General features: G+C 33.2%; 1 protein-coding gene across 1 annotated transcript; it reads right to left on the reverse strand.

Moving 5' to 3' along the window:
* Positions 1-4,886: 4,886 nt before the first annotated feature.
* On the reverse strand, positions 4,887-5,645 carry LOC126728399 (uncharacterized). Its single transcript, XM_050434225.1, has 2 exons — positions 5,549-5,645; positions 4,887-5,401 (listed from the first exon to the last, which is right to left on the reverse strand). Exons 1-2 carry the CDS (start codon positions 5,643-5,645, stop codon positions 4,887-4,889), a joined length of 612 nt encoding a protein of 203 aa, XP_050290182.1.
* Positions 5,646-15,531: the final 9,886 nt, after the last annotated feature.

Here is a 15,531-nt window from a genome sequence, read left to right on the forward strand (position 1 = left end):
TCAAATAAGCATCCGAGTTGTTAGAGTGGCATCAAATTATATATATATATATATATATAATAAAAAAACTGATTTTCACGGACAAGAATGACGCATTTTGTGGCAGCAACCTTGGAGATTTGGAAGTCAACAATAACCAAGACAATAATGACAATTTGGACGTCAAAAAAAATTAATGACAATTTGTGGAAATTATTTGAGAGTTACTTGGGATCAAGCATATCTACAAGATTACGTTGCTCATTTAGGGTGAGTTTGGCATCAACTTTAAACTTTAGTTTTTACTTTTTATGTACAATTTTTTAAAACCTCACTTCTTTCTCACTTTTTCAAATTTTTTCGAGGTATAAGTATATTTTAACACACTTTCAACAAAAAACTAGATAAGTTGTTTCCATACAGACGCTTAATGTTAATTTGCCAATCACACACAAGTGCTGCGGAAGATATCTTCAACAAAAGTCCAGAGGTAGAAGTTGGAAAGCAGCAAATCATGTCCTTATGGAATGGTTATGATTTTGGTGAGGTTTTTGGTTAAGAAAGAAAGGCTGTGATTTTGGTAGGCAGTTTGCTTTGATTTGTGGTTTGTAGAATGGTTAAAGGAGAGAGAGAGAGAGAGATCCTCTAACTTTACTTTTGTTCAATTGAAACCTTTAAGTTTCAAATATATTCAATTCATACATTTGGCTCTATTCCATTAAAAAATTGCCATTAAATTTTTTTTCCTCACATTAAAAAGAATAAAAATAAAAAACTATAAAATTAATAAAAATATTTTATAATTTTTTTATGCATACTTAATGGCAAATTTTTAATGGAATTGGATGAAATGCCTGAAATGAATAAATTTGAAACTTAAAGAACTTAATTGAACAAAAGTAGTCAAGGACCTTGTAGCTTAATTAGCATCTCCCCATGCACAAAGTATTTGGGAGTTCCGAGGTGGAGGGGGGGAGTTTGAGCTAGTTAGCAGAGCATATTATAATTGTATTTACCTTTTACAATTTATATGAAAGATACTTAATTTTATCGTGCATGTTTCAAATAGGAAGTTCTCACGGGGGAGGCACAAATACCTAATGCAGAGACACAAATGGTGATAAATTGATAGTTAACAAAGTTAAATGTATCTATCTACTATGGTCAACACTTTCGCCAGTTTTAAATTCAAACCCTCACTTAGTCTTGCCAAATATGTTTATAATTCTTAAGGAAAGAAAAAAGTCATCAACACACATAGGAAAATCCCTTATAATAATAATAATAATATGGGAACTATATGATAATATAATTATTTCTATTGATATTAAGTTATAAATCCTCATCTATCTTGCATTTAATGCTCTCAATGGAGCTAGAACATGTGACACACCCTCCCTCCCATTGAAGTCTTTGTGAGGTGATCACCACGTCATAGTTCACCGTGGTTCTTACATCAATTAATGTGTTTTAAGCAAAAAAAAAAAAATTCAATGAGGCCTTTGGATGTTCCCAAGGGTGAACCCCCATCAAAGAATGATGTTTTGGGGGCCCAAAACTCAAGTTTTGGTGGTCTGGTAATGAGTCTGCTTATGCAAGTTGGAGGCATGCGTACACATGCTTCCCAAAAACCCTAATTTCAACTACATTGGTAGCCTAATTTCAAACAGCCATAACTCACTAAATATAAATCCAAATCATGCAAAATATATGTTCAAATTGAATTCCGAGATGTCTAATTTCCAATAAAACAAACCTTACTAAAAAATTATGTGGATCAAAAGTTATTGTAAAAACAGTGAGGAAATGACATTTTTCAGCATCGTTTCCAAAGTGATTTAAGCACTTTTGAGTTGTGATTACTTCCAAACTATTGTGAACTCTTTAATTACCCTTGGTTGACATATGTCAAGCTCATCATTGGGGCCAAGAACCAAAGTTTATTAATGGGTACAAAATGAGATGTCTACACCAAATAAACATGAAAACCTAAAAACAGTAAAGAACTAGATGGAATGCATGAATGCATGAGAGAATATATCAGTCAAGAGATAGGACACCAATCGATTGGAGTAGAAATTCAAAGCGCAGGCCAACAAGAAGTTTGGTGAAGAGATCAGCTCTTTGATCTTTGGTAGGAATGAACTCAAGAGTTAATATTCCATCTTCCATCAGTTTATGAATGAAGTGATGACAAATCTCAATGTGCTTTGTTTGGGAATGTTGAACAGGATTTTTGGAAATATTGATAGCACGTATTGTCATAATAGATGGTCAGATGTTTTTGACAAATACCATAATCGAGCATGAGTTTCTAAATCTAGAGAAGTTGAGTGCAGCAGCTTCTCGTAGCAATGTATTCAACTTCAACAGTAGAAAGAGAGATAAAATTTTACTTCTTACTCATCGAAGAAACTAGAAAATTTCCTAGATAAAAAAACTCTCCAGTGGTACTTTTCCTATCATCACATCCAACAGAGCATATTTCCTTTTCTTTTTCTAATTTGGCTATTTGTTATTATGATGTTTGTTGGATGGCTAAAACTTAATATGATTTTCACATTTGTTAAAATGCAATAATGGCCCTCTGTGGACGAACTTTGGACTATAATTAGGCTCTTCATTTAGAAATAAACTTTAGGCTCCTGATTTTTTATTCAGTGTATTCAAGGTGTTGGAATGCATAGACATAGTTGTTGGACTTTGTGAAGTCTAGTTGTATTTAATCCGAATTATAATCTGACCTGAAATAAAAGTGTTACTGTTTTTAATGAGATTTTTTTTTTTTTTTTTTTTCTATTCTGAGGCTTAGTCCATGGGGTAGAGGCTTGGGCTGAAAAATTTTGGCCCGTTCATAGCCCATTGTGAATCCTATGTGTAGGATAAAAAAACTGTTGTTTTGAGAGAGAAAACTGTACTACCACATCTTGTAATTTTCACTGTGAATAGTGAAATTATTGCAATTTTGTGGATGTGGACAAATTACCGAACCACGTAAATATTGTCTTTTATTATTATTTTTTTTACGCATATTTTTCTCTATTTTACATCTCACAGATTTAAGAGTTTCATGTATATTCCCTACAATAGTTGTTCCAATTCAAGTTGTATTCAAGGAGTTTCATTTCGCCTTAGAATTGACCACATAGACATAGCTGCTGCCTGCCCGTTATATATGCTCACTTTTTTGTTTTGCTTTGCTTTGGAGTAAAACGGACTGAACTTTTGAGTAAGAGTTTTATTGATTAGTGGAGAAGGCTAAAGAAGAGCCTAAAGTTCAACTTTAGCAATGTAGGAATAAACTTTAGGCTCTTCATTTTATATTCAGTGTATTCAAGGTGTTCGAACGCTTGTCTAATTTATGTTAACAATTATGCTATTGTGAGAATTGATGGAAAGTGTTCATCTGATTTACTGTTTGGAGAAAGACATGTACTGAAATTTAAACTTTGGGATGCAAACTTTGTCCTTCAATTGAATAGCACTAAGGATTTGTTTGAACCGTGTTCCAAAATTTTTGCTTTGGCTATTCCTTTTGATTGAGTGATTCTGGTTAGTGCTCCTTATTGCTTCCTGTTATTTCTTTTAATTTTTTGAGAGGAATTCGTATGTAACTTATAAAGACTTTTTCTTAGGTGTGAAAATGCTGAAATCTTGTGACTGAAAATGTTCTATTAAATAGCAAATATAATCCTGTGTTGCAGTATATTTTCCTCTACTGTTGAAAAGTTTCAATTCTTATTTTAATTTTGGTTTTCATGTTTTTTCAGCCCATCATCTTAACTAGTTTATTGCTACAGTGCTTTTCACTTCATTAGTTGCTAGTACTGGCAACTAAAGGGTTTTTTTTTTTTTTTTTTTAAGGTTGAGATGGCTGTTGTGTTGGGATTGTTATGGTATTGCTAATTGATATGTCTTAAAGATTCAGTTGCGAATATTTTTTTTAGGGAAAAAAAGAAGCCTTTTTCTATATAAAATAATGGTATGAACCATGTTGCAGTAGACCAGTAGTGCCAATTGATCTGTCTTAAAGCTTTTTTTGTTCCTAATTTTTTATGGATCATCATGCTACATCATTAACAAACCTATGTTTTGTTTAGATGGGTAAGAAAAAGGGAGACTTCAAATCCAAACACTAAACCATCCCAAAATAGCTCAAATTTTAGAGTTCAATGGACATCAAGACTAATGACAATCTTTTGTGAAGCTTGTATGTATGAGGTATTTAAGTAATCGACCTAATATCCTCTTTAATAACTAGAATGGAATATTCTAGGATGAACTATACGGATAAGTGGGATGGATTGAAGAAAGATTAGATACTTTGGAATAAGTTTAAGGGAAGTGAAACTAGATTGAGATGGGATGTAGCCAAAGGGACAATGACTGCAACTTGCAACTAATGAGTACGGGAGAGGAAGCTAATGGTATGTTTCGTATAACCAATTGTACTTATGTTGTGTAAAATTGATAATCAAACATGCAAAATGCTATGAGCTTGGGTTAAACAAAATTGATAGATTATAAAATTGTGCCACATATTCAAATCCAAGCCACAAAGGATGGTCTCAATCATTAATCATAAATTTACACTATGATCTGATGATCAGTGACAGTAAAACATGATAAACCATAAATTTACTCTCAATTATATGTGTTCTCATACATTCTCACACACAAAAAAGGCGAGAGGGAGACACCCTCACACACAAAAAAGGTGAGGTAGACACACTAGTGATAATTCGTTATTTAATCTTGAGAACAAAGGGAAATAGAAAGAACATCTATATGCTACCTGTGGTGGTGGTGGTTGTTTAAAAAAAAACCCCACAAACCATGCCATGTCTAATAGTAACTTGAGCAATGCATGAAAATGCAACTTGAATGACCCTAGCTATATCTCACAATTAAAGGTGGTAATTGTCCCAATAGCTTGTGTAGTGGGTAATGGGGTTGTATCTTTGTGGAGGCCTTGATAGAAAACATCTATATGGTGATGGCAGAGGTGGTGGTTGTTGAGAAAGCCCGGGAAAACCATGCCATATTGAATTAGGGAATGGCCTTGAGAATGATCTATATGCAGGCCATGGTGTCTTAAAAAACCTCGAACTACTAGAGGGAGGGACACGACCAACTTTGCTGTTACATCCACCCCAACCATGTTTGATGCCATGCATTTTAGTGCGAGTAGTACTGCTCCTTTTGGATACATACTCATCATCATCATCATTATCATCGCATGCAAATTGGACATTGTTCTTGACATTAGAACCACTTTTCTCTTGTGAGGGGGACTTCTCAAAGAATAAAAGTTCCGCCGGTTTGCCAATCTTTTCAAACACTTGCATTAATATTGTAGGAACTATGTCACCTATAATCGTGGTGGTCCCTTTTTTTGAATCAATATTGACTGAAGTCACTCCTAATTAAAAATATGAAAATTAAATCAATCACATGTGACAAAATATGGTACAAGTGAAAAAGATAAAGAAAATTATAAAAAAATTTCAACAAAAAGTTAAATAAGTTGTTTCCAAATAGATACTGTGTATTGAAAAACAAGACACACCTTTGGTCTTCAGCAACTTCTTCTTCAATTTAATGGGACACTCATCACAACAAGTGATCTCCACTTTCAAGATACAAATCTGATTGGAGAGGATCATTGTTCAAAGAAAAAAATTTTAAAAATAATAATAATAAATAGAAAGAAAATGCATATTCATACTGATACTGTGAACAAGTGTGTTTAGACCCAAAAAAAAGAAGAAGAAATATTAATTTACCGAAGGTGATGGCATATGCTGATACCCCATTGAAATAGCTTCAAATAAAGCAGACAATATAACTTGTATTTGCAAAGAGAGAACTAATTTATTTATAGCGGGCTTCATACTACAAAAATTTAAAACTTCCCCCCAATATTTGTATGCGAGAATAATGAGGCAAAATAAAAAATTGAGATATGGAAAATTTTGAGAAAAATAAAACGAAAAGGAAAAAAGAATCACGGTAGATTTTTCATTTTTACTAGAATCTCGAACAAATCATATATAATATCTTAACAAATTTGTAGCTGCTTGTTAGGAAAATATATATATGTCACATAATATCTGGAATTACATTAATAAGGAAATTGTGTATAAGATTTCATGCCTAATTTATTTCTTAATTATAATATGATTATGTTATATTATTATTTTTTTTATTTTATAATATAACATAATCATATTATATGATTATGTTATATATATGCTCATAAGCGTCGGACTGATAAGGACGGAAACCATATATTACAAGATAAAATTTTCATCTAGGATTCTAATTAACTATTATTTCTAAGAAACATGTTATAAAAATATGGTGTAAAAAAAAGGGGGAAAATAAAACGTAAATAGACATTACAAATTTAAAGAAAACATTCGTCACCAAAATAGTGGTTATATATTTATAATAGAGCAAGACTTTGGTAAATATAATATATATATATATATATATATATGAAGTCATTTCTTATTATATTCCAGTTTTTTTAACATAAAATAAAAAATCAACTAATTAAGTATTTGATATTCTTCTTATCAATTTTAGTTGTGATTTTAAGCTACTAAAGTATTAAATAAGTTAACCACAAAAATGATATTATATAAATATATATATATATAGAGAGAGAGAGAGGCTTACACATAAATATTAACACAAACAGATTTAATTTATTTTTGATAATTCAATAGTTGAAGGTGGTGTACATGCATGCTTTGATAATTCAAAGGATTCAATATTCAAGGTTCAAACATGTTTGAACCTTGAATATCTTTATTAGAAATAACAAAAAATACCAATTGAGTTACAAGAATCTTGAAAAAAAAAATTTTTATTTTAAATTATAGATCACATATACATTATGTTGAAATGATAGTATTAATTATAACGAAAGTAATATCGATTAGCTTAGTCACTTTGAGAGTGTTATCTGATATCGGTGATTCACGAAAGGGGGGGCTCTTTCTGTATTCAGCATCACAATCGACTGCTTTCCTAGCTGCATCCGTAATAAAACCTATCACTTCCCGATAAGACTTTGCACTTGAAGCCGTGTATGCAGCTCTCAATTGCACTAGTGCATCGCTAAAATCGGTTAGGCAATTCTGAATTCGATACTTATCCAGTGGTCGGGTCAGTGAGCGTTTTAAGAATATCTGGGATTTGATCAATGGTAGCTTGTACTGTATCAGTGTTTATAGCAATAGAAAGGAGGGCAAGACCATCTCGATTAGCTAGAGCAGTACGTTCGTCTCCATGAAAAGTTGACATGCAAAAGTCATAGTCCTGGGTCTCCTGGCAAATGCTATCAAGTAAGGCTTGGTCAGCCTTCACTTCAATTATTGCATTTGAAGCTTGGTAGAAAAGAGAGGTGACCAGTAGAGGGATTACCAAGATTGATAGGCAGCTAATTGGAGAGGTCATTTTCTTTTCCTCTTTTCTAAGTTCTTTGTCAAGAATGATATTGATTCATCTATATAATTTGTAATATATATATAAACGAAATCATTTGATTTTTGTTTATTCTCATAATATTATAATATATAACACATAAACTTTTGATGTCTTATAATTTTATACATCATTATTTTAATATATATATCTTTCAATTAAGTTTAAATTCTATTCTATATTTAAACCCTTCATTAGAATTTTAGTACATTATATTTTCTCTAAATATTAGAACACTTAATTTCAAGATTTCAAAAAAGAATATTTAATTTCATATACTTGCATAATTCTAATAAATACCTAATTTTAGAATATATAGTTCCATTTTAAAGCCGCAATCATAATAAACACATAATATTAGAACATATAGTTCCATATAAAGTCAATTATAATAAATGTATATAGAGCTTATCAAAAAAATAGTAAATGTATATAGAACACATAATTAATAAGATTGAATTTATCAATGTAATTCTTTTTTATAAGTGCAATAGAGTTTCAATCTATGACATCTACTCTTGATAATTGATATTTATCATCAAGTCAATACACTAATAGATTTTTAGTATAAGTAGGGTTTGACTCTCAGGTTTCTTATTCGACAACATAAGACCTTACTAGTTAAGCAAACTGGAACCCAGATATTAGTGTAATCTTAATTCCACTCGCTCAAATTAGTTGATGGTTAGCCTTACAAAAAATCATTCATGGTCTGTAAAGATTCCATAAAATATTGTTATGTACAGACTTTGTGAGCACTCGCATTACTAGTAGCATTAATAAGAATTTCACTATAAATTATAATAAATAAATAAATACTTTAGATATAGTATCTTAGGTGCACTACATTAATCTTTTCAAATCAATTCAAACACATAACTGCATTTAATTTAATTATCCGTAAAAAAAAAATACCAAACTAAGTTTTGCCCCCTGCCCCAAAAAAAGACTCCTCATTATTTTGTATTCTTTTAAACCCCTCATTGTTTGTTGTTCTTCCATTTTAATTTATACTCTGTTTGTTTCAACATTAATATTTTCTAGAAAATAAAACATTTTCCCAAAAAAAAAAAAATTCTCATAAAATTTTCTCATTTTCCTATGTTTTGTAGCAACTTTAAAATGTGTCAGAAAATTTTTTTTAACTTACCTTATTTAGTTTGGCATGAGATAGAGTTGTTTTCCACGAAAATTTTACTTTGACCCGCTATTTTTTTATACTACCAAACGCAAGAAAACACAAAAAAATATCTTCACGTAAGGTTTCCAATAGCCGCTCTACTTGTTTCGACATTAAAAATTTCTAGGAAATGAATTATTTTCCCAAAAAAATAATAATAAACTATCTCATTTTCGTATGTTTGGTAGCAACCATAAAATGGGTTAGAAAACTATTGTTTGACTTTCCTTTTTTAGCTTGGCGTGAGAAAGAGTTTTTTTCTAAAAGAAAACAACTCTATCTATGTTTGATGAGTGATATAGATTTGTTTTCCACTTCTAGAAAACAATTATATTTCACACCAAGCTAAATAAGATAAATGTAGAGATAATTTTCTTTTAACCCATTTTTTCTGATATCGCTAAACACAGGAAAACATGAAAAAACTATCTTTACATATGAGTAATTCTTAGGTATTCCTAAAGTATGATGAATGGTGCTCCTTAGGTATTTTTCTTTACATATAGTTTTCCATTAAAAAAAAAAAAAAAAAAAAAACTAGTTAACACTTAACAACTCATGCAATTAATGCATGAAAAAATCCAAAAGCCCCCAAACTTCAGGATGTAAAATCCAAACACCTCCAAACTTTGGAGAGTAAAATCCAAACACCCCTGAAATTTAGGGGGTAAATTCCAAATTTTAAAACGTTAAGGTGTAAAATCCAAACACTCTTAAATTTCAGGGGATAAAATCCAAACTCTGAAACTTTAGAGTGTAAAATCCAAACACCCTCAAACTTTAGGGATCTAATTTGCAAGTTACCCAAATATAATTTCATTGAAGAATAAAATTATTTTATCTCTCTTGATAATTATGATAGTTATTAATAGACATTTATATTGATTGTGTTTCTCTATAATATATTAAATATAAAATTTGATAATTATGGTATATATTAATTGTATTTATTATATATGGTTGTTTTTTTAAATATAAAACTATTAAATAAGTAATTATGATATTGAACTATCATAAAACTATTAAATAAGTAATTGTGAGTACACAACTCGCACCAATCGGTTTTTGTCCACTTTGGGGAGCCAGTCCCTCACGGTTTTGTCCTCGGCCCCGAGTGTGGTCTTTTGGGATTTTCACCTTCTTCGAGGCTTGACACCCTTAGTCCCACATCTGTTGGAGAACCCTCCCACTCATGGTTTATAAGCTTCTGGAGCAACCATGAGTGTACCACTACTACACATGAGTGGGAGGGTTCTCCAACCGATGTGGGACTAAGGGTGTCAAGCCTCGAAGAAGGTGAAAATTCCAAAAGACCACACTCGGGACCGAGGACAAAACCGTGAGGGACTGGCTCCCCAAAGCGGACAAAAACCGATTGGTGCGAGTTGTGTACTCACATTAAAAGGGCATGTGTAGTAGTGGTACACTCATGGTTGCTCCAGAAGCTTATAAACCATGAGTGGAAGGGTTCTCCAACCGATGTGGGACTAAGGGTGTCAAGCCTCGAAGAAGGTGAAAATCCCAAAAGACCACACTCGGGGCCGAGGACAAAACCGTGAGGGACTGGCTCCCCAAAGCGGACAAAAACCGATTGGTGCGAGTTGTGTACCCACAGTAATTATGATATTTTTTTATATAAAAATATTAAATAAAGGTAACTGTTTTTTCTCCTTATTTTCTGTTTTTAAAAACAATTTTCTGTTTAAAAATAATTTTCTAATTGAGAATAAAAAACTTTTTGACTACCCAAAATGAACAGAAAACAAAAACTGTTTTCAAAACTCAATTTGTGAAGGAAACTAAAAACATGCAAAAGGCTATTTTCAGTTTTTAATCTTCAAAAGTTAATGAAAAAAACGTATTTAATTTAATGAATCTCTCTCATTTAATGAGTTAGTATTAGAGTTCAATTCTTGGTAACAACATATTTTAGTCTTTTTTATTTTTTTCTTCCAAAAACTTTTTTTTTTTTTAATTTCAACTAACCAAACAGGTTTTTGATTTCAAAAATACAAGAAAATTGTTTTTTCTTTATATTCCCAAAAAAAAAATTAAAAATAGAAAACAAAAACTATTACCAAACATAACCTAAGTATTTTTTATAGTAATTATGGTTGTTCTTTGACGTATGAGTGTTTGTATATTGAACTATCTAGAATCCATCCCACCATTCAATATTTTTTTTTAGAAACAAAATATATATATTGGTTGTCCTTATAATACTGTACCACATAACCTTTTTGAAATCTCACATTTTTACACATTATTATTATTATTATTGTAAGGACCTGATTTAAGTTCCCTAGCCCAAAGGTTGGTGAACTTAGGCCCAAAAAGTCCAAAACAATGAATGTATAGAGAGTGGGTTGGAAAAATTGGGCTTTAATGATTCAAACAAATACTAAGGCAGATTGGAATGACAAAAGAATGAAAACAGAAGGGTTTATGTTTAAGAAAAAATGTCATCAGCAAGATCCGAGGAGCATAACTCTTATATATTGCTCTTAGGTTTGATTACAAGATTGGTTCCTGATTGCTACAGTATTTTCCACTTGATTTCTCTCCCCTCACTCTCCTTGCCTTCTTTTTCTTTTATACTCTTGTTTCCCTTCATCTTCGCCCTTCACGCGCATGCCAGATGGTTGGTGTTGATATTTGTCCCATCAGCCCTTTCCCTAAATCTCTGTGTAGTAGCTGTAAGGCTGATAACTACTGTTTAGACATCACTACCATATTAATGCGGCCAGAGAGTTAGCTAGAGAGCAATTAATACGGTGGTAGCAGCTTTTCCCTTAGATATTTTAGGACTCTCCTTTGTACTTAGATATTTTAGGACCCTCTTTTGTACTTTGTTTCTGTAATGTTTATACGTGCCAGTAGAACTTCCTGGAACATTCCCTTGTGTAAAGTTGTGATTTACAAATTTGTATTGTGTTGGCTTTTATTCCGTGCCAAATTTGATTGTAATTTTATTCAATCTGTTGTACCCTATATTTGTTGTGGGAATTTATTGTAAGGGTTGTGTGATAGTGAGAGAGAGTGTGAAGACTCAAGCTATTAAAGAATGAAGTGTTTTCGCGGGTAGCTCACGGCTTAGCATCCCGCGAAGTAACTCATGTGCCCTGCACATGCTGGAATGCAAAGAGTCAGGCCAGATGGAGACAGTTGTGTCTCGCGGGTAAGGCCTTCCCACGAGACACCCGTGAGACATTCTGTTCTGCTAGCCTGTCCAGTATGATACACACTTTCTGTGCCTACACTATTTATACACACATTACCCACAAATGTAACAGAGAGCTTCTAAGAGAGAACCCTAGCTAAAACACTTTAGAGTTAGAAATTGTTAATCCAACAATTCTCTACACCTTTTTGTGGATTTTCCTCATCTCCTACCTCTCCATTTTCCATACCATTGAGAGGTCAATAGCTCAAACACTTACCATACCTTTTGAGAGTGTCCAGTGAGGTTTTGGTGCTGTTGGGAAATATTGGAAGAAGCCAAGGATGGCAGATGCAACATGGAGCTTGTTGCGGGATCCAGAGGGCTAGACAAGACACGGTTCTGAAAAGCCTTGTTGGAGTAGAAGCTTAGAGGACTTAGTTACAGAGGGTAGATTAGGCTTGGAGAGTCTCTTACTTACCCATGTATCCCAACTGCTTGTCTAGTGGATTGATTACCGCTTGGAGGGCGGCAGAGAGGTTTTTTACCGAGTTCTTCGGTTTCCTCTTCGATAACACGTCTTGGTGTTATCTGTATTTGCATCTCTCTTCCCTACTCTTGTTCATTTCATTTTACTGCTGTGTTGCTTTAAATATGGATTAGAGTAGCTCTCTTGCATGTTTGCTTGCGTTTACACTATTCCGCACTTAGTATTAAGTTAGTGTAAAAAACAATCAAGCTGTAATTTGAATTAGAGGTCTAAACGAGCTCTAGTGTTTTCACACATTTCGAGCTTTCACCCTGGACAGCAATCCACGTATTCGAACCTTGGCTTTGGATAGCCAAGGATACATTTATCCTCGGCCCATCCTCTCAAGCTATTATGAACAAAACAAACTTCTTTATTTAGTAACAAAATCTCCTCTGTTAAAGATTTATCCTCCTCGGACAACCCCTCGTCCTCGGCTTGGGCCACAGGCCCAAGATACAATCAGATAAAGAACTCCTGGGCCCAACATCCCTACAATTATTATTATTATTATTATTATTAAAGTCTTCATTGGAATCTTGGAACATCATTTTAAAGAAAAATAGTAGAATGTATAATTCAATATACAAAAATAATCATAATAAATGTCTATTAATATCTATAGAAAAGAATATGTAAGAGAGAGAAAAAAAAACTATATTTTGTTAAACTTTTGGTGTATTGCACAAGTTATCGACTAATATTAAAATATTGGCTTGCAAAATTACAAGGACACAAAGTCTTACGTGAAAAAAATTGTAGGTGTCCTAAGATATAATTCTTTTTTAAAATAAGTGAAAATAATTGTGGTGGTGCTTTCCCTAACAACCTTGGGTTGATTGGGCCCAAACCCCCAATTTATTTTTGTTCTGGATCATGTGTAATTAGGGCTATACACGGTGCGGTGCGGCCGGTTTTTGTGGTCGTTTCTGCACTGCACCGAAATCTTCAGTTTCCTAAAATCCCAAGCCACCGCCACGCTTAAGGAACGGTTCTCCAGCAACTTCGGTGGCGGTTCCAGTCGACGCAGTGGTCAATGTCCACCTGTCTATCACACACACACAGAGGAAGAGAGATCTAAAACCCAAATCAAACCACAAATCAAAACTTAGAGCAAATCTAAATATCAAAAGATTCAAAATCCATTACAAACCCAAATATTAAAACCCAAACAAGCTCAAGATTCTTGAATCTAACCATCAATTGACTCACCTGCGGAGTCTAATAGAGTAATCGACCACCAAGCAATGGAGGCAGAGACAACAACTTGAAGTTCTGACCTGGTCGGCAGCAAAAACAAAGGTGCTTGAAGATAAAAAGCTAAAATGATAATGGGTTTTGTGTTGTGACAAAGAGGAGAGAGGAGAGAGGAGAGGGTGAAACTCCAAAAAATGTGGCATCAAGCACTAGACTGCAGTGGCAGTAAGCAGCGGACGTTGAGGGGAGAGAGAGAGGAGAGATGAAGACTTTTGTGGCTGAGACTGGAAGAGGCAGGCAGATGAGAGTTAGAGATACGGAGAGGGTGGGTAAATAAACTTAGGGTTTTTTTTTTTTTTTAAATATGATGATAAAACTACGTCGTTTGGGGGCTGATATTAGAATTTAATATCATGTCCTAAAACAACGTAGTTTTAGTGCCAAATTTTATATATATAAAAAAAGAAAAGAAAAAAGAAAACCTATCCTTAAGCCAGTGTCGTTTTCTTCTTCTTCCTGTTCCTTACATTTGCTTTCGTAGCTTCTCTAGTTTTTCTTCAATCTACTGAAACATAAAAATAAAAAACTGTAAACATCGATACATATATGTTAAATTATAATGTGTATTTATATATATACAAGTGCGGTGCGGTTTCTCATCGGAGTGCAAAATAGCCATCACTCACCGCACTGGACGCCCTCGGTTTGTTCAAATCGTCGCCTACCACCGCGCCAGACACCTACGGTGGGCTTGTGAAGCGGTTGGATCGGTTTGGCATCGGCTATTTTTATCAGTGCCGGTCGGTACCTAAATAGGCCTAGGTGTAATCCACAATGGGAGGGCCAGAAGTGGTTTGCTTTGTGATGGGAGATACCCAACCAAGAAGGCTTTCAAATAGTCGAATTCCCTTGTTGAAATCCGAGCATGATTTCCTTGTTCTCAAAACCGTGTTCTCACTTTTCTCTCATGTCTCTCTCTCCCAATTTTTGTTCAACCTCTATTTATTGCTCTTCTATTTTATACTCTTGTTTTAGTGGGTCTACCATGATGGGGGAATATTCTGCTTGGCAACAAATCCCTCCACCTACGAAGTTTGGGTGGCCTCTTGGGTCTTGTTTACTATTCCATCATGTTTATCACATATCAAAGATGGGCCCTACTGCCCTGCTATTGAAATGGCACTCTAGTAACTTGCGTCTGACACTGAATCTTATGTTTAGCGAGCAGATTCCTCCAAGACATTACTTACCTTGCTTAGGGCGTTTCATTATCCACCTGGCAAGTATTGACCCGTCTTGGACTGAGACAAACCTGAATAAGCCTAGATTGTTCTAGGAATGGGCCGACCTTTTTTGCCCACCCACAATAATATTGATCTTTATTGACTTACTCTTTTTTTGAAAATTAAATATCACACTAAAAAATTAAATTAATGATGTTAATTTCTGAAATTTGTAAGTTGTATTTATTTAAAATAATATTCTCCTAAAAATTTCGATTTTTCTAAACTGGACCAACGTAGTGGCAGGAATTACTTTTCTTTGTTGTACCAATTAATCGATTGTTGATATCTATAATCAAATACAAGTAATTTAATTTCAATTTCTAGGTGAGGAGAAGCTATTTGGTATCAAATGATACTATGTTAGCGGTATTAAAACCCAATAATTGTGAGACATGTTAATAAAAAATAACAAATTTACTAACAATTGAAAAACATGTGTTAATAAATAGTTATTGAACACGTCTCTTATTTATTGGATTCTGATACAAATGACCAGGAATTAATAGTATTGAAGAACAGTTCTAAAACCACAAATTATTTCACAGCTGACTTAACACGCTGTAAGTGGTTAACCATTTTACACAAATTGATAGGCCCACCATTTTTTCATCACTAATCACACTCAACCATGTAAGAGTTTTATAGCAAGAAATTGTGAAAAATTTTGCAATCAACTTTGCGTGTTGGGTTTATATTAAAAATTTCA

This window comes from Quercus robur, chromosome 5, assembly GCF_932294415.1.
Source record: "Quercus robur chromosome 5, dhQueRobu3.1, whole genome shotgun sequence".
Lineage (NCBI taxonomy): Eukaryota > Viridiplantae > Streptophyta > Magnoliopsida > Fagales > Fagaceae > Quercus > Quercus robur.

Excerpts from the sequence above, each read along its gene's own strand:
- LOC126728399 (XM_050434225.1), bottom strand. The coding sequence starts at position 5,645 with ATGATCCTCTCCAATCAGATTTGTATCTTGAAAGTGGAGATCACTTGT. Across the intron at positions 5,402-5,548 it reads GAAGTTGCTGAAGACCAAAG|GAGTGACTTCAGTCAATATT; the intron begins GTGTGTCTTGTT and ends ATTTTTAATTAG.